This window comes from Barbus barbus (assembly GCF_936440315.1).
Source record: "Barbus barbus genome assembly, chromosome: 47".
NCBI lineage: Eukaryota > Metazoa > Chordata > Actinopteri > Cypriniformes > Cyprinidae > Barbus > Barbus barbus.
In genome coordinates, this window is record NC_136725.1 from 20023832 (window position 1) to 20044888 (window position 21057).

Genomic DNA, 21057 nt, shown 5'->3' on the forward strand with positions numbered 1-21057 from the left:
TGGATGCATACAGTGCTGGATAGATAGTAGGATAGACAGACAGAATGGATGGATGATAGATAGACAGACAGATAGATGGATGGATGGATACAGTGCTGGATAGACAGACAGAAGGATGGATGGATGATGGATAGACAGACACATGGATGGATGGATGGATGGATACAGTGCTGGATAGACAGACAGAAGGATGGATGGATGATGGATAGACAGACACATGGATGGATGGATGGATGGATACAGTGCTGGATAGACAGACAGAAGGATGGATGGATGATGGATAGACAGACAGATGGATGGATGGATGGATGGATACAGTGCTGGATAGACAGACAGAAGGATGGATGGATGATAGATAGACAGACAGATAGATGGATACAGTGCTGGATAGATAGACAGTAGGATATACAGATGGATAGATAGATGGATGGATGGATGGATACAGTGCTGATAGATAGACAGAAGGATGGATAGATGGATGATAGATAGATAGATAGATAGATAGATAGATAGATAGATAGATAGACAGACAGACAGACAGATAGATAGATAGATAGATAGATAGATAGATAGATAGATAGATAGATAGATAGATAGATAGATAGATAGATAGATAGATAGATAGATAGATAGATAGATAGATAGATAGATAGATAGATAGATGCCTGCAACACTGAATCAGTCTCTATGAGCTTCTAAAGAGCAGCTACTACTGTTAAAGATCTGAAACACTTCCCTGCTGCTTTAACAACCTCCAGCATTCGCTTTTAACATCAACTGACGTCTATTGTACATATGAGTGGCCTTAGAAGAAAGCCACCTGTAGCTGTGAAGTCTGCTTTTAAACAGGAGCGCAGAGTTAAAGTCTCTTCCCCGCTGGTGCGCGCTGCCTCTGAATCCCGTCCAGAGGGGCTTCTGCACTGACGCATGCTGCAGGAATATGGGTTGAGCTCCTCAGGGCAGACCCTTGAAGTCATTTGACTGGATACATAAATATTTAGTGCTTGTTAAGAGCAGATAAAAGTCTTTCCTGCTCGGTGTGAGGAGGATACCAAAGGTCAAAGTTCCAAGATACGAGCCAGAGACATGACTTTTAACAGATGGAGCTCATAGTGTCGACATGGTGTTGTATGGGAATCCTAAACTTTTAAAAATAAAGGCTCTTTATTGGCACTGATGGTTCCATGAAGAACCTTTAACATTCATGGAAACTTTCTATTCAAAAATGGTTCTTCTATATGGCATTGTTCCAAAAAAAAAAAAAAGTTATTTTGGAACTTTTATTTTTAAGAGTGCAGATGAGGAATCTTATTATCGAAGGTTTGTTCTTCTGGCAAAGATGAGAGTTTTACCAGGTCTAACAATCAAAATATTGCTTTGTCCAGTATTACCTCAACATTTTTGCTTGAAAAATTTACCTCATGCTAAGATCCAAAGACATCAGAGGAGCTGCAAAGATCTTGAGGGTGTTGGAGAACTTCACGTCACAAAATGACTATTATTTTGCGGTCTCTCTTGAAGTAAAAGTTTTTACAATGGCTAATAGACTAAATCCGCACACTTTGATGAGTGATTTACTTCCTTTGCTCGCATTGATCGCTCTTTGCTGTCATGCACGGTTGAGGTTTTACAGATTTATGATCTCAAATGCTTCCAGAGAAAACAATCATCCCAATAACATCTTCAGTACCTCCTGTGTGAACTGACAGATTTGTGAACACGTGCAAATGACCCACAAAAAATTCATACCGCGTTGATATCCGCTCACTTTTTTTAATGACTTGACATTGTAGTTTTAGTGTTTTATGGGATAAAGTTTAAATAATGGAGCCTGGAGGGATTATTTTTGGGATATACTTTTGACATTTAGCACAATGGACAATTTTTTTACATTTTGATTTCTTTTTGTGGGTTTCCTGTATTACTAAAAGATGAAATTTAGCTCTGATATAATGTTTTTGAATGCATTTTAATTTACAATTTAATTTATAAGTACATGCAGTTTTTGGTAATGTACTTGCTTATATTTTTTAAATAAATAATAAAACACTAATAATATTATTATAATAATATTTAAAAACATGAAATTATTATTTAGGGAAGCATAATATACAGATTATTTTTGGCACTGCACTTAAATTAAATTACCTAAAAAGAAACATTACAATAATATTTAAAAACTGAATTCATATTCAGGGCTGCACAATATACAGATTTCCGCTAATATGAATATTTTTCTAATTATCATTGTTGATTTGATTTGTCTTACATTGGGAGCAGATATCAAACATGTTTTTCCAACTCAAATATATTTACTATGCCAATTTGTGAAAATATTTTCTCCACAATAATCATTTTGATGCCTGATTTTACTTTAAATATAAACATATAATGTAACTGTAATGATTTATAATATCAATCATCATATCAGCTATCAACAATGTCCAAAATTTTTGTACTGTGATTAGCTAATATTCTATTATACAGACATGTCACAAAAATAAATGAAGATTTCTGTAATAAATTGATCTTTTAATGCAAACCATGTAAAGTCAACAGATTCAATTGAACAATAAAACAAGCATGATATCAAGCACGTCCATGTGCATCAAATTTATCCTCAATGTCCCACATTAAAACTGTCATTGACAAGCATTTTGGCTCCGACAACAAACACGTTACATCTGATCAGGTTTGCGTGCATGAGTCAGTGACACCTGGAGCATTACTATGGAGACCAACAATTATTTGTATTTACAACAATAGGTCCGGGAGGCTGAGAAACGCTCAAGCTGTATTTGGAGAGCACTCCACATGCATTACCAGAAGTCAGTTCTGCCTGAGAGAGTCTGAATGTCGCCCAATTACACATCTTGTTCCCTGCTGTAGAATCTTGTAGCTGTTCTTGGAAATCCTCTCTGCCTGCTCCAAATCCTCACATGCGTCCGCTGCTACTCCGAAAATAAAATGGTGAAGGCCATGATGATACAGCAACACGCCACGTAAGGGCTTTTGCGCTCACCTAAAAGGTAACGTAAAGGAAAAAAAATAACAAAAAAATAAATCATATAGAAAAAAAAACCCATACATGACATGATAGCTTTTATGGCATTACTCACCTATTCTTGCACATTTCCAGAATATTCCAAGGAATCTGAGGGCAAAAGGAAAGGGAATGAATACAGTTAATGCTTGAGCAGATATAATTTAAAACAATTAAAATATGGACTGAAATCATAAAAAGAGCAGCTCTGGGAACTTAAATTGTTTCAGGTTTTAAATTAATTTTATATTGTTTTAATGTGATCAACTGCACTTTTGCAAAAAGTATTTTATATTTAACAAAATTATTAAAACATTCCTTGTATGCAAATAAATAAACTTTTGCCCATGTTTAAGACAAAATGCTTATTATTATGAAAAATATGACTGATTCTACTCAAATTTTGGACCTTTTTTTTTAGATTGTTTTTTTAAATTCCATAAAGTAACCATAATTCACAACAATCATAGTTACTGTATCATCTCTGTAAAATAAGAAAAAGAAAGAAAGAAAGAAAAAGAATCTGTAAGATTTGATGTTTTTGAAAGAAGTCTCTTCTGCTCACCAATGCTGAATTTATTTGATCAAAAACAATAATATTGTGAAATATTATTACAATTCAAAATAACTTGTTTTCTATTTAAAGATATTTTAAAACGTAATTTATTTCTGTGATGCAAAGCTGAATTTTCAGCATCATTCCTCCAGTCTTTAGTCAAAAGATCCTTCAGAAATCATGCTAATATGCTGATTTGCTGCTCAAGAAACATTTCTAATTATTATCAATGTTGAAAACAGTTGTGCTGCTTAATCTTTTTGTGGAAACCATGATACATTCTTCCCATTATATTTACGATAGAAATCTTTTGTGACATTATAAATGTCTCTACTGACCAGGGCTTGACATTAACACCCGCCAACCTGCCAAATGCGGGTGGATTCCGTCAGTGGCGGGTAACACTCCTGCTACCCACTTCAGCGGGCTTACTCATCCTCAAGTATTTCCAAACCTGTATGAATTTCTTTGTTTTGCTGAACATAAAGGAAGATATTTTGATGAAAGTTTGTAATCAGGCTGTTTTGGGGCACCATTGACTTCCATAGGAAAATAACAAATACAATGGAAGTCAATGGTGCCCCAGAACTGCTCTGTTTCCCACATTCTTCAGAATATCTTCCTTTGCGTTCAGCAGAACAAACACATTCATGCAGGTTTGGAACTACAGAAGTTTAGTTTTCGGGTGAACTGTCCCTTTAAAGCTTGTCTGGGACAAGTGGATTTTTTGAAGGAGCAAGTGAAAGAGAATTTTTCTTGCCTTACCAGACAACTAATTTGATTAAAACACCTAATTAGGGAAGCACAGAAATTTCAGCAAGAATGATTGTGATTTTATTACTTTTGGTACAAACGGCGATTGATAATGGATAATGTAGCCATACTGACCAGGTTGCACCAGTTGAGGCTACGCAGCCTGTCTGAATGAGAAACAATCTCGTGGAGAAATCAAAACACATGAACGCAACTGCACACAGAAGAAACATACTGCGGTAAAAAGGTTGTTTATGTGTCACGACCAAGAGAGTGCAGTTTTCACTGAAAACCATGATTGCAAAGACATTGATTTTATACAAGAGTTCAAACGAGTAGTTAATATACACATGTTTTTGCTCGATTTGGTTCATGAAAATAGTTCCAAACAAAGATCACAGCAGAAAAGTCGCGCATCTCTGAGCAACACAGCGGTGTTTCGTTACTGAAGGATTCGTGTTTTTGAACTACTCACTCGAGTCAAGGATTCAGTGGTCCATTCACAAAGACAGGCACTTGTGTTATTCTTGAATGAATCAGCTGTCTGAACAAATCGTTTGACTTGCTGGTGGTTTACTTTTATATTTAAAAGTGGCCTGCCTTTGCTTTGCATTTTTTCCAACATTTCATATTTGGATATAAAAAAAACCCTGATTTAAAACACCAAGCTCATAACCTTATTTATGCTGTTATAATTTTGCAGTGTAAATGCATTCATGCCATGTTTCAGCTTCATTAAACTGTCTGTTTAAATGCATCTAAATGCCACTTCGACTGCCTCTGTTTCTTCTGCAGTAGAAAGACCGTTTTTGTTAATACTGATTTCTTTGGATTGGTAACAGCCCTATAGTGTCTTATTAAATTAAGTGAAATTATTAATAAAATGTAAGAATTTTACATGAAAGATGATGCATGCATTTAATACGGTTAGGGAAAAATTGAAGCTGCAGTCCGTAACTTTTTGGAAAACCACTAGCCACAGTAGTCGGTGAGCAAAAAAGTTAATGTCAAGCCCTGCTACTGACACATTTGACCAATGTAATGAGTCCTTGCTGAATAAAAGTATTCACTTCTTTACTTTTTAATGATAGTGTACATATATTTGTTTTCCAGGAAGATAAAGACTGTAATTGTGTATATCTTTTAAATGCTGATTTAGAATTGAGCTTTGATGTCATGGCTTAAAATAAGACTATACGAGCAGAAGACAAAGCAGCGGGCCGCAGTCTCGTGTCTGCCGACTGCTTGTCTAGGAAGCGTGAAGTAGAAGATTACAGAGGGCAGAACTACAGATGACTGACGAGCTTCACAAGGCCTGTAATGTCACAACAGACGCCTGACAGAGTGGAGATCTACGAGCAGACAGGCATCTGGCCTGAACAGAAACAACAAACAGGTCAGCGAGAACATGCACTGTCAACAGCCTGCGCAGACCCCCGGGAACAAATCCCAGCCTCTGTTTCCCCACGTCAAACAAAGCTTTAACACATTTCTCCAGTAAACGCTCTTTAGGTTTCGCAGCATTTGCAACAATCCACAACTTAATATTTGATGTCCTTTCACACGATCATTTACTTTGTGACACACAGGCAAAGCTGCAAGTTTCTGCCCATGCTACATTAAAGTAGTTCACTATAAACACCAAAATGGACATCTTGGAAGTACTTCACAGTTACTGGTAACAAACAAGGCTCGGTTGTACACCGTTTGAGGGGGTGTGGAAAAACTATTACTTTAATATGTAGTAACTCCGGCTAATTTGTCTTGGCTAATGCATGTGTTTGCTGAGATCAGATCGCTGGATGGGAATTATCTCCTTCATTTCCTGCTCCTGTCATGTGAAGTCCAAACATGTGGCGAACATCTTGTTGCTCGAGTTCGACGGTCACTTTATTTCACAGACGTATCCCCAAAACAAACACTGACCAATGACACTCAACATAGATCAAATTAATTAAGAATGTAAATAAAATAAAATAGGAGTTTATTTTTTGTTAACTCTTTGGCCATGAGAAAAATATCTTGGCAACATTTTACTGATTGTTTCTGGGAATTAACAAAAGATTTTTCTTTTGAAGTGTTTGTATAAAACCATAAAACAAATCCAGGCCTGTTTGGACAACATCTTTAACCTTTAAACCACCAGTCTTTTGGTGCTTCAAGGAATAGTTCAACCAGAAATGAAAATTTGCTGAAAATGTACTCCAAGATGTAGATGGGAAATGTAGCATTACATCACTTGCTCACCAATGGATGCTCTGCAGTGAATGGGTGCCGTCAGAATGAGAGTCCAAACATCTGATAAAAACATCACAATAATCCACAAGTAATCCAGTGAAAAAGCCCATCCTCTGTTGTCCTCTCACATAAAAATGAACCAACATATTTGTTTAGAACTGTTTTTGCTTGTAAACGATGCTTGATTTGTGCATATTTCTCTCCTGATTCAGATGAGGCGACTTTTTCACTGGAGGAAGCAATAGCAATACTGGCTACAGGACAGTTTGAAGTTAAAAACATCTTAAGTGATGGATTTGTTTCTTATAAACATGCAACTTTTTGCTTCACAAGATGTTAACTGATGGACTGGAGTGGTGTGGATTACTTGTGATGTTTTTATCAGCTGTTTGGACTCTCATTCTGACGGCACCCATTCACTGCAGAGCATCCATTGCTGAGCAAGTGATGTAATGCTGAATTTCTCCAAATCTGATGAAGAAACAAACTCATCTCTGTCTTGGATGGCCTGAGTAATGTTCAGTAAAATTTCATTTTTGAATGATCTGAATGTTTACTATATAAATATGTGGCTGCTTTCGTCAACGAAAATGATGACTAAATATCGTCGTCAATCACGTGACGAAAACGAGACGAGACAAAAATGCTGGTCATGTGACGATGACGATAACTAAATGTATAATGCAATATTGCTGATGGATAAAAACGAGACTAAATGTGGTTTACAAAATAAAAACTATGCTAAAATGTCTCTTCATTTTCGTTGACTAAAACGAGACGAAACGAAATGTTATAACGTTATTTCGTCTCGTTTAGTCACGTTATTATTATGCAGTATTTCTGTTTCCGGTGTCTCACTTCAGGTCACACTGCGCAGACGCAGGCGACGTCACTTCCTCAAGCCCCACTCGCTCCATTATTTAGAAGACGATAACAAAGTTAAGTCTGACACAGAGAAAGGGACCGATGGCCGCCAGCCAGGGTTCGTCTTTGGGAGATGTGTGTGTACTTCTAACATGTTTGGTTGGTAAAATAAATGTTGTAAATTCAAATCAGAGCGTCTTCCGTGTCTGGAATGGATGTATTCTTTGGTTTCGTCTATACTACTAGGTACTTTTACTATATTGACTGGGTTAAATAGAATTGTATTACTAAAAAGACACTAAAATACAATTTTCATTGACGCAAACTAGACTAAAATGTCATCAGTTTTCGTCGACTAAAACTAGAGAGTATGAACGTGACTAAAACTAATAAAAACTAAAATGACAGCTTCACACAAAGACTAGACTAAAACTAAAATTAAAACAGGCCGTCAAAAACAACACTAATGGCAGTAAACATACCCTGTTTTGTTCTTATCCAGCAGGCTGGGAGCGAGAGCTCGTATATATGCGCAGGTGCAGATGAGCAGTAAGATCACCGTCAACAGACTCTGGAAATTAAATATGGCAGACTGCAAGAGAAAAAAAGAAGAAATTAATAATTAATCACTTATTAATAAACAACTAAAGTTATGAAACACTGTAACCAAAAATGGAATAATTAATGCACATTTAAAAAGTTTAAACTTGTTTAGATATAAATGGTTTAGTTTAGTTGATACTTTGTTAAACTGACTATAGAAAGAGTAATGTGTTTGAGCAAAACCATGACATTAGTTTTGGCATAACAACCTAGTATGTATTCGTTTTAAGCTTAGTGTTGCGGAGTACTTGGTAATTTAAAGTAGTTTTTATATTTAAAATAAATGTAAAAATCTACAGTGATCTAGTGATATGTATAGCAGTACACAGAAAAATGTGAGTGTTTTCTGTGTCTATGTTATGACTTCTTGTGCGTGATTTACAACTACTTCTGTATTTTAAGATGTTTTGATTTTAAAGGCAGCTGTCCAAACTGATCAATTAACTGATTTAACTCAGACATTAGAAATAAGAATTCATAAAGCTTTAAAAATTAATAAAATACAAGTCCATTTGTGACAATCTTCATATCTTTAATCTTAGCAGTTTCTATTTTTGTTATTATTTATTTACGGAGACTGCATTAAAAGTATTTAATCGCCCGAGATAATATTTATTTGTTTGTGTGCAGTTTTTTGAAATACATTAAATGCTCCCCAGGGCAGAATTCATTTGTTATTTATTTATTTGATTACAAATCCATATTAGTACAATTTGAAATAACAGTTTTCTGTTTTGATGTATTTTAAAATATAATTTATTCCTGTGATGGCAAAACATCACTTTTACCTTAACTGTCAATAAATAATATTTAGAAATGACTTATTTTTTGTGCATTTGATAAAAAGTTAAATGCTCCCCAAGGCAGCATTTGTTTGTTATTTGATCAAAAATACCATAAAAATGGCATTATTCTAAATTGTTAGAATAACTATTTTATATTTGAATATATTTTAAAATGTAATTTATTCATGTGATGGCAAAACTGAATTTTCAGCATCATTACTCCAGTTTGAACTTTTTCACAATAACTTTTAGAATGTAATTATGTGGTTGCATAAATAACATCTAATCGCCATAAAAGACGTATTATGTTGCAGTTTGATGAGTTTAAGGCCCTGTTCTCAGTAACGTTACTGAAGAATGATAGCTGTCTGTTGTTTATATTCCTGATATCGCTTTCGTTTTCACTGCACCGTGGACGGATATAGCGCTACAACTGACAGAACGCGACGACATCCCGGCGAATTCAGTCTGACTGCTCGTTTCTACTTAACTCGTAGTAACTTTTCCAAAATAACACTTTTATTCTTACCATCTTGATATCCCCCGACCGGCCAACTCACACTTCCGGTGCTGGAACGGAAATGACGTCACCTGTACGGCAGCCTAGAAAGCCGGATGCGAGGGAAATGAAATCTGCAGAAGTGTGTTAGTTTGAATTAAAATTAATTTAACATACTACATCCTTTTCCTTTCGGAATGAGGTGAGATTTTGCTTGTGTAGAGCGCGCTGTGATCATGATATGAGGGAAACGCGCTTGTTTGTGATGAATATGATGTTGTTTGTGCTCTCTGCTGAAATGCTTATTAGTTTCCAAACACAAACTAATACTCTTACGTTGTTTATAAAATGATGCGCCTAAAATATATCAATAAATCAAGAAATAAGGAAACAGGAGAGTTAAAAATCCTATTTGTCATATATAGGAGCAGCATTGAAGACGGTTTTGATGTCAACATGGTATTATGTTTGTTTTGATTCTACATAAAGCACCATGGTAACCGTAATTAGTATTATTGTTACAAGAAAATGATCATATTAATAATAAATAATATTATATAAAAATGAAGATGTTAAGAATAATCTTCAATGCAAAACATAAGACCAGTGACCACATCAAATTAAAATTACAAAAGTGATTTTATATACACAGAATGCGTATTAAAAGTTTCTACTTTAATGTTTCAAATAACTTGTGAAGATAAAATGTCAAAATATGGGTGAAATAATGTTCAAACGTCAATCAGTTTAACAGATTATGCAAAAATGAAACAACACTCTTATCTGACCTTTATTTATTACAGTATATAAAAGAATAAGTGATCATACAAATTTTTATTATATTTTAAATGATTACAAAATTCTCGCTGGCAAATGGCTGAAACCTACCGGTTTGAAGGATAGGAATGAATTAATGGGAATTAATAATTAAAATGACAATTCGTATTTTGGTGCTGCACTGTGATCCAAATAGAGTCTTATAATGTCATCCTTTGATTCTTGTAAATAGGCAAGATTTTATGATTTAGAAACTATTGTTAAACTAAATGAATTGTTTTTCTGTAAATCATGATAAAAATTTATGATAGCCATTAGTTTTAGCTCAGAAAAAAAACAGGACACCTTTTAATGTATGAAAAAAATATTAAAGCTGTAATAAACATGTATTTTTTTTATATATAGAAACATATTATCACATGTAAAAGGGCATAGAGCAGGACTGTCAATTCCTTTTTTCAACACAAATATGATAGCTTATGATGTCATTCTACTGATCACACTGAGGCTTTTGTTGCAGAACTGTCTACTTCCTAGCCAGTGATGCTCTTTGATGATTCTGTCGCTCTAAAATTGTGTGTATGGATGTACAAAACTCAAGCCGTTTGTTTCAGCAATCTCTCTTCGTTGAGGATTAGCATTTTTTTCCCCCTCTAAAAACTAGAAATTATGTGACTCTTCCCTTAAAAATAGACTTGCAGAATGGATTCATTGTGTTTTGCTTCCAACCTCTGATGACTTTGGGGAATAGGAGATGGTGCTCAAATCAGCAAGCCATAAATCTTTAGCTTTTGATGGATTATGAATATCTCTAATCAAGGTTGGATATATGGAGAGAATGTTGCTCAGATGCAAACAAGATGAAAGAAAATATATACAAAATATCAAATGCAGAAAAAAAGTAGTATTTTTGTCTCATGGAACCTGCAGTCAAGGTTTGGGTTGTATTTATACTCAAAATTAAAAGAAATGTAAGAAATTATATTTAGCATTTTGACGATATTTTCATAGAAATTAAAGCACTGTAATTTGGAAAAAAAAAACATGAATGTAATGCAAACAAATATATTTTATTTAAATGTAAAACATTTGTCATGGTAGTAGAAAATAATACTTTCTATGGGACAAAATAAAAAAATATGCAAAATAAAATTTCCAAATATTTGTTTGAAATATAACCCACACAGTTCTTTAGATTCTTTACTGCATTAAGTTGGTTCCAGTTGTATCTTATCAATATAGGACGATGTTATTTAAGGGGCGGTCCCCCTGACTTGTGGGGTCCCCCAAGGCTCTATATTGTCCCCTTTATTGTTTTCATTAAATATGCTTCCTTTAGCCTCTATTTTTGAAAAGCATGGCTTGTATTATCATTGCTGTGCAGACGATACTCAACTTTGCCCCTGAAGCACAAAAATAGCTTAGACTCCCTCTGTGCCTATCTTTCCGATGTCTTTGAATATTTTAAATCTAAATGAAAGATCATTGTGTTTGGCTCTTCTGAAGTTCCAAACATCTCTCATTTAAATTCTGGTGTTTTATCTTCTTCAGTTAAATCATGTGTAAAAAACTTGGGTGTCTTATTCGACAGTGCACTTAAATTTGATCAAATCAAATAAATTTAGTCGTCAAATCAAGTTTTCACCAACTAAGAGCGTTGGCTAAAGTGAAGACCTTCCTTTCTTTTAAGCACTTTGAAACCGTAATTCATGCTTTTATTTCTTCTAGAATTGATTATTGTAATTCCCTGTATCAGGGGAATAATAAACAATAAATAATAAACAATTCTTCAATATCCAGATTACAAATGGTCCAAAACGCGGCTGCACACATCTTTTAACCGGTGTTCGCAAATCACTCCTGTGTTAATGTCTTTACATTGGCTCCCAGCTTTAGAATTGATTTTAAACTGCTTCTGCTTGTTTTTCAATGTTTAAATGGCCTCGCTCCCCCTACCTTTCTGACTTGTTGCGTGAACACCATCTGGTAAGAACTCTTAGGTCTGCCAACCAGAGTTTGTTAACCGTTCCAAAGTCAAAATTAAAATCTAGGGGTGATCGAGCTTTTGCCATAGCCGCACCTAAACTTTGGGACACGTTACTGATCCATATTAGAACTGCACCAACATTACATATTTTTAAATCAAAGTTAAAAACGTATCTCTTCTCTGTAGCCTATGATTTGTGATGTCGTTTGCTTGGTTTGTATACATGTTTTTATAAGTCTTTCTAGAGCATTGTACAGCAACTCTAGTCGTTTTTAATTGTGCTTTATAAATAAACTGTGATTCTCATCACTGAAGAACCTAATTTTGTTTGCACCACTGTGCAGGAAAGAAGAGACTGTAAAACTTTTTTTTTTTTGTTTTTTTTCAGGGTTATTTGTACATATTTCATAACCTTCCTGAAAGAGATTGTCAGTTTTGTAGAATGTCGTCTTGTTTAGACGAGGGTTTTGTTGAGATGGTCGAGACCCTTTGTGGACCATCGATGGAGCTCTTTAGAGTGGAATCTGCCTTAATTACACCTCAGTCAGTGTTGTTCAGAAGCTCTCACATATATTATTAAGCAACCAATAATCTGTCATGACTGGTAGTGTTAGTATGTCCCAGGCCTTCCTGATTATAAATCCCTTCTGTCAAGTTTTGTACAGTTTAAAATAGCACAGGCTTACAGGCATTTTAAACAGATACTGTTCTTTTAAACTTTCTATTCCTCAAGATTTGAATAAAATTAATCAGTTTCCACAAAAATATTAAGCAGCACAACTGTTTTCAACATTGATAAGAAATATTTCTTGCACAGCAGAATATTAGAATGATTTCTGAAAGATCATGTGACACTGAAGACTGGAGAACCTACATGTTACATTTTTAAAATAGAAAACATATACATTTTAAATGTTCAAAATTTTTACTAGCAGGTAAATATCGCAGATGATTACACTTAATAAATCAGGAGAATCAGAAATTACAATTAAAATACGATTCTTCCTTCAGCAACCCAAGCAGATTTGTTTTGTTCTCTTTTCTTCTCGTGTTATCCCTATTCCCCATCCCAAATTCCTTATCTCGTCTCATTCACAAATCCCATTTATGGAAAGTGACTTGGGACCCCCTTTGTATACTTGACCACCTTTTTAGAAGAACAGCTTTCTCTCGTCCGCTGTTACCCAGGCCAGCCAGACGCTGCTGGAAAGATAGCAGCCGTGTTACGCAGCCACGTTCTGAAAGGGACTGTGGCACTTAAATCTGGTTTAGTTTGTATAAAACAGGCTGTGGATAAATATTGAACATCTTGAGGAGTGTGCCGCATCCGAACTTTCCACCCTGACCCCTTCTTGGCTTCTCAGCCACATCTTAAGAGAATTCTTTGTGTTATTTGTCAAAGCTGCCTTCTCATATTCCTGTAGGCTTTGCAGCATCTGTCATTACCGAGGGTGAAGAATCACCTCTGTGCAGATGTTACTGTAGCTAATGAATGGCCGTCCTGTTCCCTTAGAGTGTGTATCGTGTCAGTCTTTGGATACCGCGACCCCGCTGTACGTTTATGCCATGGTTTGCACAAAAGTCATGTCAAGACAATGTCGCTGCACATTGTCAGCTCTGACCTGAGAGGTCATCCGTTTCTCACACATCACTCACTGGATTCCTGTGAGGTCTGCATCCATCCGTTATAGCCTGCTGTGGAGTTTGAGGAAACGTCCACAAACCTCTACATGTTCTCTGACCTTTTCTTGATAATTTTTTTTAATCTATCAGGAGTACAGTAATCTCCACTCATTGCACACATTTTACCATTATTTTAAATCCATATGTATATATATATATATATATATATGTATGTGTATATATATATATGTATGTGTGTGTGTGTGTGTGTGTGTGTATATAAAACATATAAAATGCTATTTAAATTAAATATATAATTAGTTTATTAAAAATATATACACAGTTATTTGTGTTTGTGTGTATTAGTTTTTTAGTGTTTTAGTTTTTAATATCTTAATATAATTGAATAATTCATATAGTAAATAAATGTGTTTATTAAATAATTCATAAATATTAAAAATTACATGTAATATATGATTATAATTTAATTTTCTTATTATAAAATAATTATATAAATACAATTTTATTTAATTAAAATATATAATAATATAGTTAATTAAAATAATATAAATATATATATTATATAAATATATAATATTGTAGTTAATTAAAATAATATACATAATTACATATATATGAAGTTTAATTGCAAAAACAGATAACTCCAATTTTTTTTTTTTTTAATTCATGTTTTTTATTGTTATCATGTTTTTGTCTTTTATTGTTTTAGTTAGCTGTATTTTTTTGTTATTTTTTTAACCTGATTAAAATAACCCAACTGCAGTTTGATTGAGATTGATTGAGGGAGTTATCAGTTTTTGCAAATGAACTCTTCATATGTAATTAAAAAAAAAAAAAAATCAAATATATATATATATATATATATGTATGTATGTATGTATATGTTTGTTTGTGGCAAATAGTTGAAATTTACCATCTGTTTTTCACAATGTATATTTATAATTATTAATGCAGATACTTTTGAAGTTGTTGAATTATTTAATAGAATGCAGCATATTGTGTGGTCATTTTCTTTGTGTTTTAGCTGTGTGTGATGTTATGATAATTTTTTTCTGCAGGTGTCGCAGCACTAGCGTACGTCAGATCTCCATTGCCTCTGAGCCTCATCGCACGTTTTTTCTTAAGCTAGAGTGGGCTGCGGATCTTGGATCTGGCTTTGTTATACTTCTGTCCGATGGCGTCTCTGCATGGAGTGGTGAAGGTACTAGGACATCAAATGATCCTATTTAAATTACATGAAGAGCGTTCAAAACTGCCACGCTTCAAACCACAGTTTCATTTGTTAGTTTCAGAGGAGGATGTGTCCCGTGAAGCCCAGGAGATCGAGATGGAGCTGGAGAGGTATGTTGGTGACCTGCACCTGGCTCTGACCGGAGAGGGACCGGCAGCGGAGGGGGAATACAGCTTCCACCTGACACCTGAGAGACCCGGCCGCCCCCTGCTACAGCTGTCTTATGAGAAGGTGCAGAATGACATCTCGGTGAGTGGCACGCCTGTGACCTGCACAGCACAGCGTGATGGAATAGTCTCGCTGATTGAGACGCCCTCACATAGTATGCAGTCAGGGTACAAAATTAACACTCACCAGGTGCCAGATGCTAAAGTTAAACTGGAGTTTTGAGAAACTGCAACGTTACGTAGTTTATGTCAAATTGTAAGAATGATTATCTGACCGTGATCATGTAAGTGACTTAACTGAACAACTTTGTTTAAATTTGAAAGTTCACATCAAAAGTTTATCCTGGATTCTTTTTCTCTGGACAGATAAATATATGGATGGATGGATGGATGGATAGCAGTGTTGGATACATTACTCTAAAAAAGTAATTAATTACTAGTTACTAATTACATCTTCAACAGTGTAATTAGATTACTGTAAAAATGACTCTCTCCAAAGTATTTAATTACTTATTACTAATAACTGTCTAAATCCTATATCAACCTCGACAAGTAAATGATACAACGATAGACATGAAACTGTTCTTTTAATTCTTTCAAATAAATAATAGATAACTACATAATTGTTCTGGTCGCACTTTAGATTAGGGTCCAATTCTCACTATTAACTAACTATTAAAACTATGACTTTTGCCTCAGTATAGTCCTAAATACTGCTTATTAATACTTAGTAAAGTAGTTGTTAAATTTAAGAATTGGGTAGGATTAAGGATTTAGAGTAAGGTCTTGCAGAATAAGACATTAATATGTGCCTTTTAAGTAATAATATACAGCCAATATCTAGTAATATTCATACTAATTACCAACTAGTTAATAGTGAGAATTGGACACTAAGTGTTACCAATATTCTTATTAACTCACCAAAGTGTTTAAAGTGAGAAGGGTGCATAAAAAGCATGCATTTTAAGGTTAGACGTTAAATTTTGATGTTAAGTAATTCAGTTACTAGTTACACCCAACACTGATGGATAGATAGATAGATAGATAGATAGATAGATAGATGGATAGATGGATAGATGGATAGATAGATGGATAGACGGATGGATAGACAAAGATAGAATGATAGATAGATAGTTTGATTTGATTGATCGATTGACTGATTTTTTTTTTTAATTGTTGAAATGAATCAAGTGTTTATTCACTTTATTCATTCGTTTTCTTGTTCGTTCGGCCGTTCGTTCATTTTTCATTCATTCATTCATTTCCCTCCATCATTGTTTTCGTTCCTCTATGTGAACACATCTGTTAATTCTTTCTGTTATAATTATATCTGTCAGTTTTTCATTCGTTCACTCTTTGTGTTGTCGTTGGTTCGCTCATTCATTCCCATGTCCCTCTCCTGCACTTGTTCCTCTATGAGAACACATCTGTTTCATGGATGAGAGAAAGAGTGTGCGATCTCTGCTTGCTTGAGGCTCTACTGAACCTGTGATTGGCTGAAATCGCTCTCAACACTTAACCATTCCCAGAGAATTACCGCTCTTTATGTCGAGCTTTAAAGGAGGTTCCCCACGTTTGATCTCGTGCCAAGCTCAAGGGTGCGGAGGAACTCCAGTGTCTGGGAAGTCTTCGGTGAACTCTAACGTCAAGACCTAGATTACGTAGTATGTTTCTTACTGTACTGCATGTGTTAATGTTAAATTCATCCATCGTTTCCATCTGCGTGGTGTGAATGTTGCGGAAATGGTCTGTTTGTAGTGAAATAATGTGGCATAATTACTGAAGCCTAGAGAAAGATGAAGCTGACATAAGATTTGCTTTGTCTAAAACGGGTCTCAAGAGAGGATTCCTTCCCTCTGAACGTCTCTTCTCCATTTCAGACCCGTGTTAAATTGATGCCAATTTAGCAGCTGGATAAAAACCGCTGGCAAATGTGGATGTAAAAGTTTTAAAATTAAATATTTAATAAACATTTTAATACATTTAATAAATTATTATATTGATTCAAATTATAATGAAATTGACTGTATTGAAAAAATACAAATACAGTTTAAATTGCAAATGTTTCCTGGATTTTGAAGGTTTCATCTTGAAATGGTTTTGGAAATGTTCTCTGTGGTCCCTCTCAGAACAAACTTGTGGCCCATTTTTTCATTCATTCATGAATCTGATATACAGTACCCTCCATAAGTATTGGAACAGTAAAGACAAAATTGCTCTGTTGGCTGTGGAGTCATTTGCAAATATGATTAAAAGATGAATATGAGACAAAACTACAGAATGTCACATTTTATTATTTGCTGTTTCAACACATACATGTTTTACCAAATAAAAAGAACAGCACTTTTAGAGTTCATCCCACTCATTGATGTGAGCATATAAGTATTGGGACAGTTGAACGTAAGGCAGATATAGAAGATTAAAAGCTATTATTTAGTTGCAGATCACTTGCACACAATCACAGCAGTGAGTCTGTGACCCATAGACATCACCAGACTCTTGCTCTCATCCTTTGAAATACTTTTCCCAGCCTTTAATGCAGCCAATCCCAATTGTTGCTTGTTTCTGCCTTTACTCTCCTCTTCAGCTGGAGAAATTCATGTTCAATCAGATTTAAATCTGGAGATTGACTTGGGAAATATAAGACTTTCCATTTCTTTGCTCTTATAAATTCCTTGACTGAACTGGCAGGGTGTTTTGGGTCATTGTCCTGATGCAATATGAAGCACTTCCCAAAGAATCTGGTGGCATTTTCTTGAATATTGGTAGGCAAGATGGTTTTGTACCCTTCCAAATTCATTCTGCTACTGTCATCATACATTAAGTCATCAGTAAAGTTGAGAGGGCCTGTTCCAGAGACAGCCATGCATGCCCATGCCATGACACCACCTCCACCATTTGGCCAAATGCGTAATTTTGCATAAATGATTCTTCATTATGTTTATTAGGTTGCTTGCTGACATTTTGTGGCTTACTGTTACACTGGTCTTGTGTGTAAGGGGAATGAATATTGCACAATATAACCCGCAATCATGATGATATTATTATGGTTACAAGAAGCTCAAAAAAGTATAATGTATAGTACCGTTCAAATGTTTGGCATATTTGAATGATTTCTGAAGGATCATGTGACACTGAAGACTGGAGTAATGATGCTGAAAATTCAGCTTTGCATCACAGGAATAAGTACTATTCTAAAATATATTTAGACACCAGACACCAAACTTTTGGACAGTAGTGTTTTCTGGGTTTAAGTGCATTGAACTACCGCTATGACTTCTAGGCTTACAGAAAGCTTTTTTTTTCTGAATCCTATTGTCCTTTTCTTGACTTTTGAGTGTGTTTAGGGCTCCTGTAGCGTCCCACAGACATGTCTGAGCTCCCACGCTGTAGTTTATCCATTATTATGCTCTTGAGTAAAGCTGTTTTGGACATTTAACGTTTCTACACTTGCCTCCTTGGCTCCATATGCTTTAAAATCTGGACCAGCGCTTGTGTGTTATTGTGCCGGTGCTAGGATTTAGTAAATATATGAGGTAATTAATGGACTGCTGAGAGATGAGTATTTTGTTCAATATTACATAAGACCTACAATGACACATTTAAAAGTCATTAACCAAATTTTATTTTTAGTCACACTTTCTAAACCGAACAAGCCCCTAATGCTAAATATTAAAGGAATAGTTCACCCAAAAAGTACATTTTACTGAAAATTTACTCCAAGATGTAGATAGGTTTGTTTCTTCATCAGAAAAAGATTTGGAGAAATATAGCATTACAGCATATACTCATAAATGGATGCTCTGCAGTGAATGGGTGCCGTCAGAATGAGAGTCCAAACAGCTGATAAAAACACCATAATAATCCACAAGAAATCCACACCACTCCAGTCCATCAATTAATGTCTTGTGAAAAGCTACAGGTTTGTAAGGAAGGATCATTAAGGTGTTTTAAATTTTAAACCTTTGTTTCAAAATGCAAGTCTATGATCCATAATAATTGCTTTCTCCAGTGGAAAAAGTCCATCCCCTGTTGTCCTCTTACATCAAAATCCACCCACATATTTGTTTAGAACAGTATTGGACTATTTTTGCTTGTAAATGGTGCTTGACCTGTACATATTTCCCTTCTGATTCAGACATGATGACTTTTTCCAAAGACTATAGAAATACAAAGACTGTTCACTCCTATACTTATGAATGGGAGAAAGTGCAACGCGCAATATGGCAGATACATAGCAAGCGCGTTGGAGCTGCACGTGCATTGGCTGGTCTAGACTGAAAAATAAGCTTTTTAGACGCTATTTGAGCATAAGAAACAACATTCATGGGGCAGTTCATTTCAGATTTTGTTGCTGATTTGAAATATGTAATTTAATCGCGAGTTCAGCGAGCCGTTTTTGAGATTTCAGGGTTCCCCCATTCATTTAGATAGGACTTGGTCTTGTTTGAGTTGTCCGGAGGCGTTGCAAATATGGTGGCCGAGTAAACGGACTTTCCTTGAAAGGGACTTTGCTTTTTCACTGGAGAAACCAGTATTATTGATAGAGGACTCGTATTATGTGTTGGTATCATTTAAAATGCCTTAATGATGGATTTGTTTCTTACAAACACACAGCTTTTGGCTTCGCAAGACATTAACTGATGGACTGGAGTGGTGTGGATTATTGTGATGTTTTTATCAGCTGTTTGGACTCTCATTCTGACGGCACCCATTCACTGCAGAGCATCCATTGGTGAGCAAGTGATGCAATGCTAAATTTCCCCAAATCTGTTTCAGTGATGAAGAAACAAACTCATCTTGGATTGTCTGAGGAAGTGAGGATGAGTACATTCCTTTAAACCTCTTTCGTACTTTAGACACGATTCACTCCTCCATAACCACAGATTCATTGTGGTTATTTTCTACTTTTTAAAAGCTATACCTCCTGAAGGGAAGTTACTTTCTAAGTAATGACAGACTGTTATTTGTTTGTGGTTTTCTTCAAGCTTCCAGTGGTGCTGGTAAGACACAGCTGCTGCGTTCTTCAGTTCAACAGCTGACAGAAGACCCTTAAAGACTCATGCGCAAATGGTCAGGTTGAGGTTTGGGAAAGCAGGTGTTTGGCCTGCCAGGACAGCTCTGGCACAAGCGTTTGAAGACGGCACTTTTATTACAATATCCCTCTAAATACTTAGGGACACCCTGACTTCTGTTTCCTAAAGCTTGTATTATTCCTCACTCATGTTCCTTACAGGTGGGCTGTCAATGTCAAAGCACAAACATGCATTTTCTTGAACAGCTGAGGTTGCATGTGATGACACAGTGGTATTCCTGCAATCTCAAAAGGATATTACAAATTTCATTAGTAATTTTGGAGAAACACAATGGTAAATGTCAATACTGAGTCATTAAAAGGTCAAAGTCATGAAAAGTAGGATTTCTGTGACTCCTTTTAAATAGTTCAGTATAATATATTGACTTTAACAATCATAATGCAAAGCTACGCTCAGACCTTTTAGAAAAATAAAAAAAAGCTGCAAAAATTGTTTGGTTTGTTGTGGTGACGATCATAAGTTCGTTAACATACTGTATGACCACTCATATTTACATTATAAAAAAATATTAAAAATGTATAAATGTTGAGTGTATATATTATATAAATATCTAAAATTGTATATAAAATTTTTTGAAATTACGTAAATACGACATTTTATTTTTATACAGAATTTTAAATAATTTATATTTACATTTTTAAATAATTTTAAATTAGCCTCTGTGTGTGTGTGTGTATAATAAACATTTATTTAAAATTATAAAAATGAATACAAACTAAATTATATTAATTAATATTATGGTGATAGAATTACTAATATGTAATATATTTAGCTATATATATTTTGAATAATTTATGAAACATTGTTTATTAGT

The 21057-nt window shown here is 34.9% G+C and overlaps 2 protein-coding genes across 4 annotated transcripts in view; one reads left to right on the forward strand and one right to left on the reverse strand.

Moving 5' to 3' along the window:
- Positions 1–2516: 2516 nt before the first annotated feature.
- Positions 2517–9415, reverse strand: LOC306866096 (protein kish-A). Its single transcript, XM_079411108.1, has 4 exons — positions 9372–9415; positions 7937–8046; positions 3120–3154; positions 2517–3022 (listed from the first exon to the last, which is right to left on the reverse strand). The coding sequence occupies exons 1-4, from the start codon at positions 9372–9374 to the stop codon at positions 2952–2954; spliced, it is 219 nt and encodes a 72-aa protein (XP_079267234.1). The 5' UTR covers positions 9375–9415; the 3' UTR covers positions 2517–2951.
- The window catches only part of LOC306866094 (DNA repair protein XRCC4-like), a 42482-nt gene continuing 30825 nt past the window's right edge, over positions 9401–21057 (forward strand). Inside the window, exons 1-3 of one of the 3 annotated variants that reach the window (XM_079411104.1) lie at positions 9401–9543; positions 14808–14950; positions 15036–15229. In XM_079411104.1, coding sequence (XP_079267230.1) covers positions 9539–9543; positions 14808–14950; positions 15036–15229 — 342 coding nt within the window. In that variant the 5' untranslated portion in view covers positions 9401–9538. The remainder of the gene's footprint in view (positions 9544–14807; positions 14951–15035; positions 15230–21057) is intronic. The other 2 variants (XM_079411103.1, XM_079411105.1) reach the window with 2 other exon arrangements.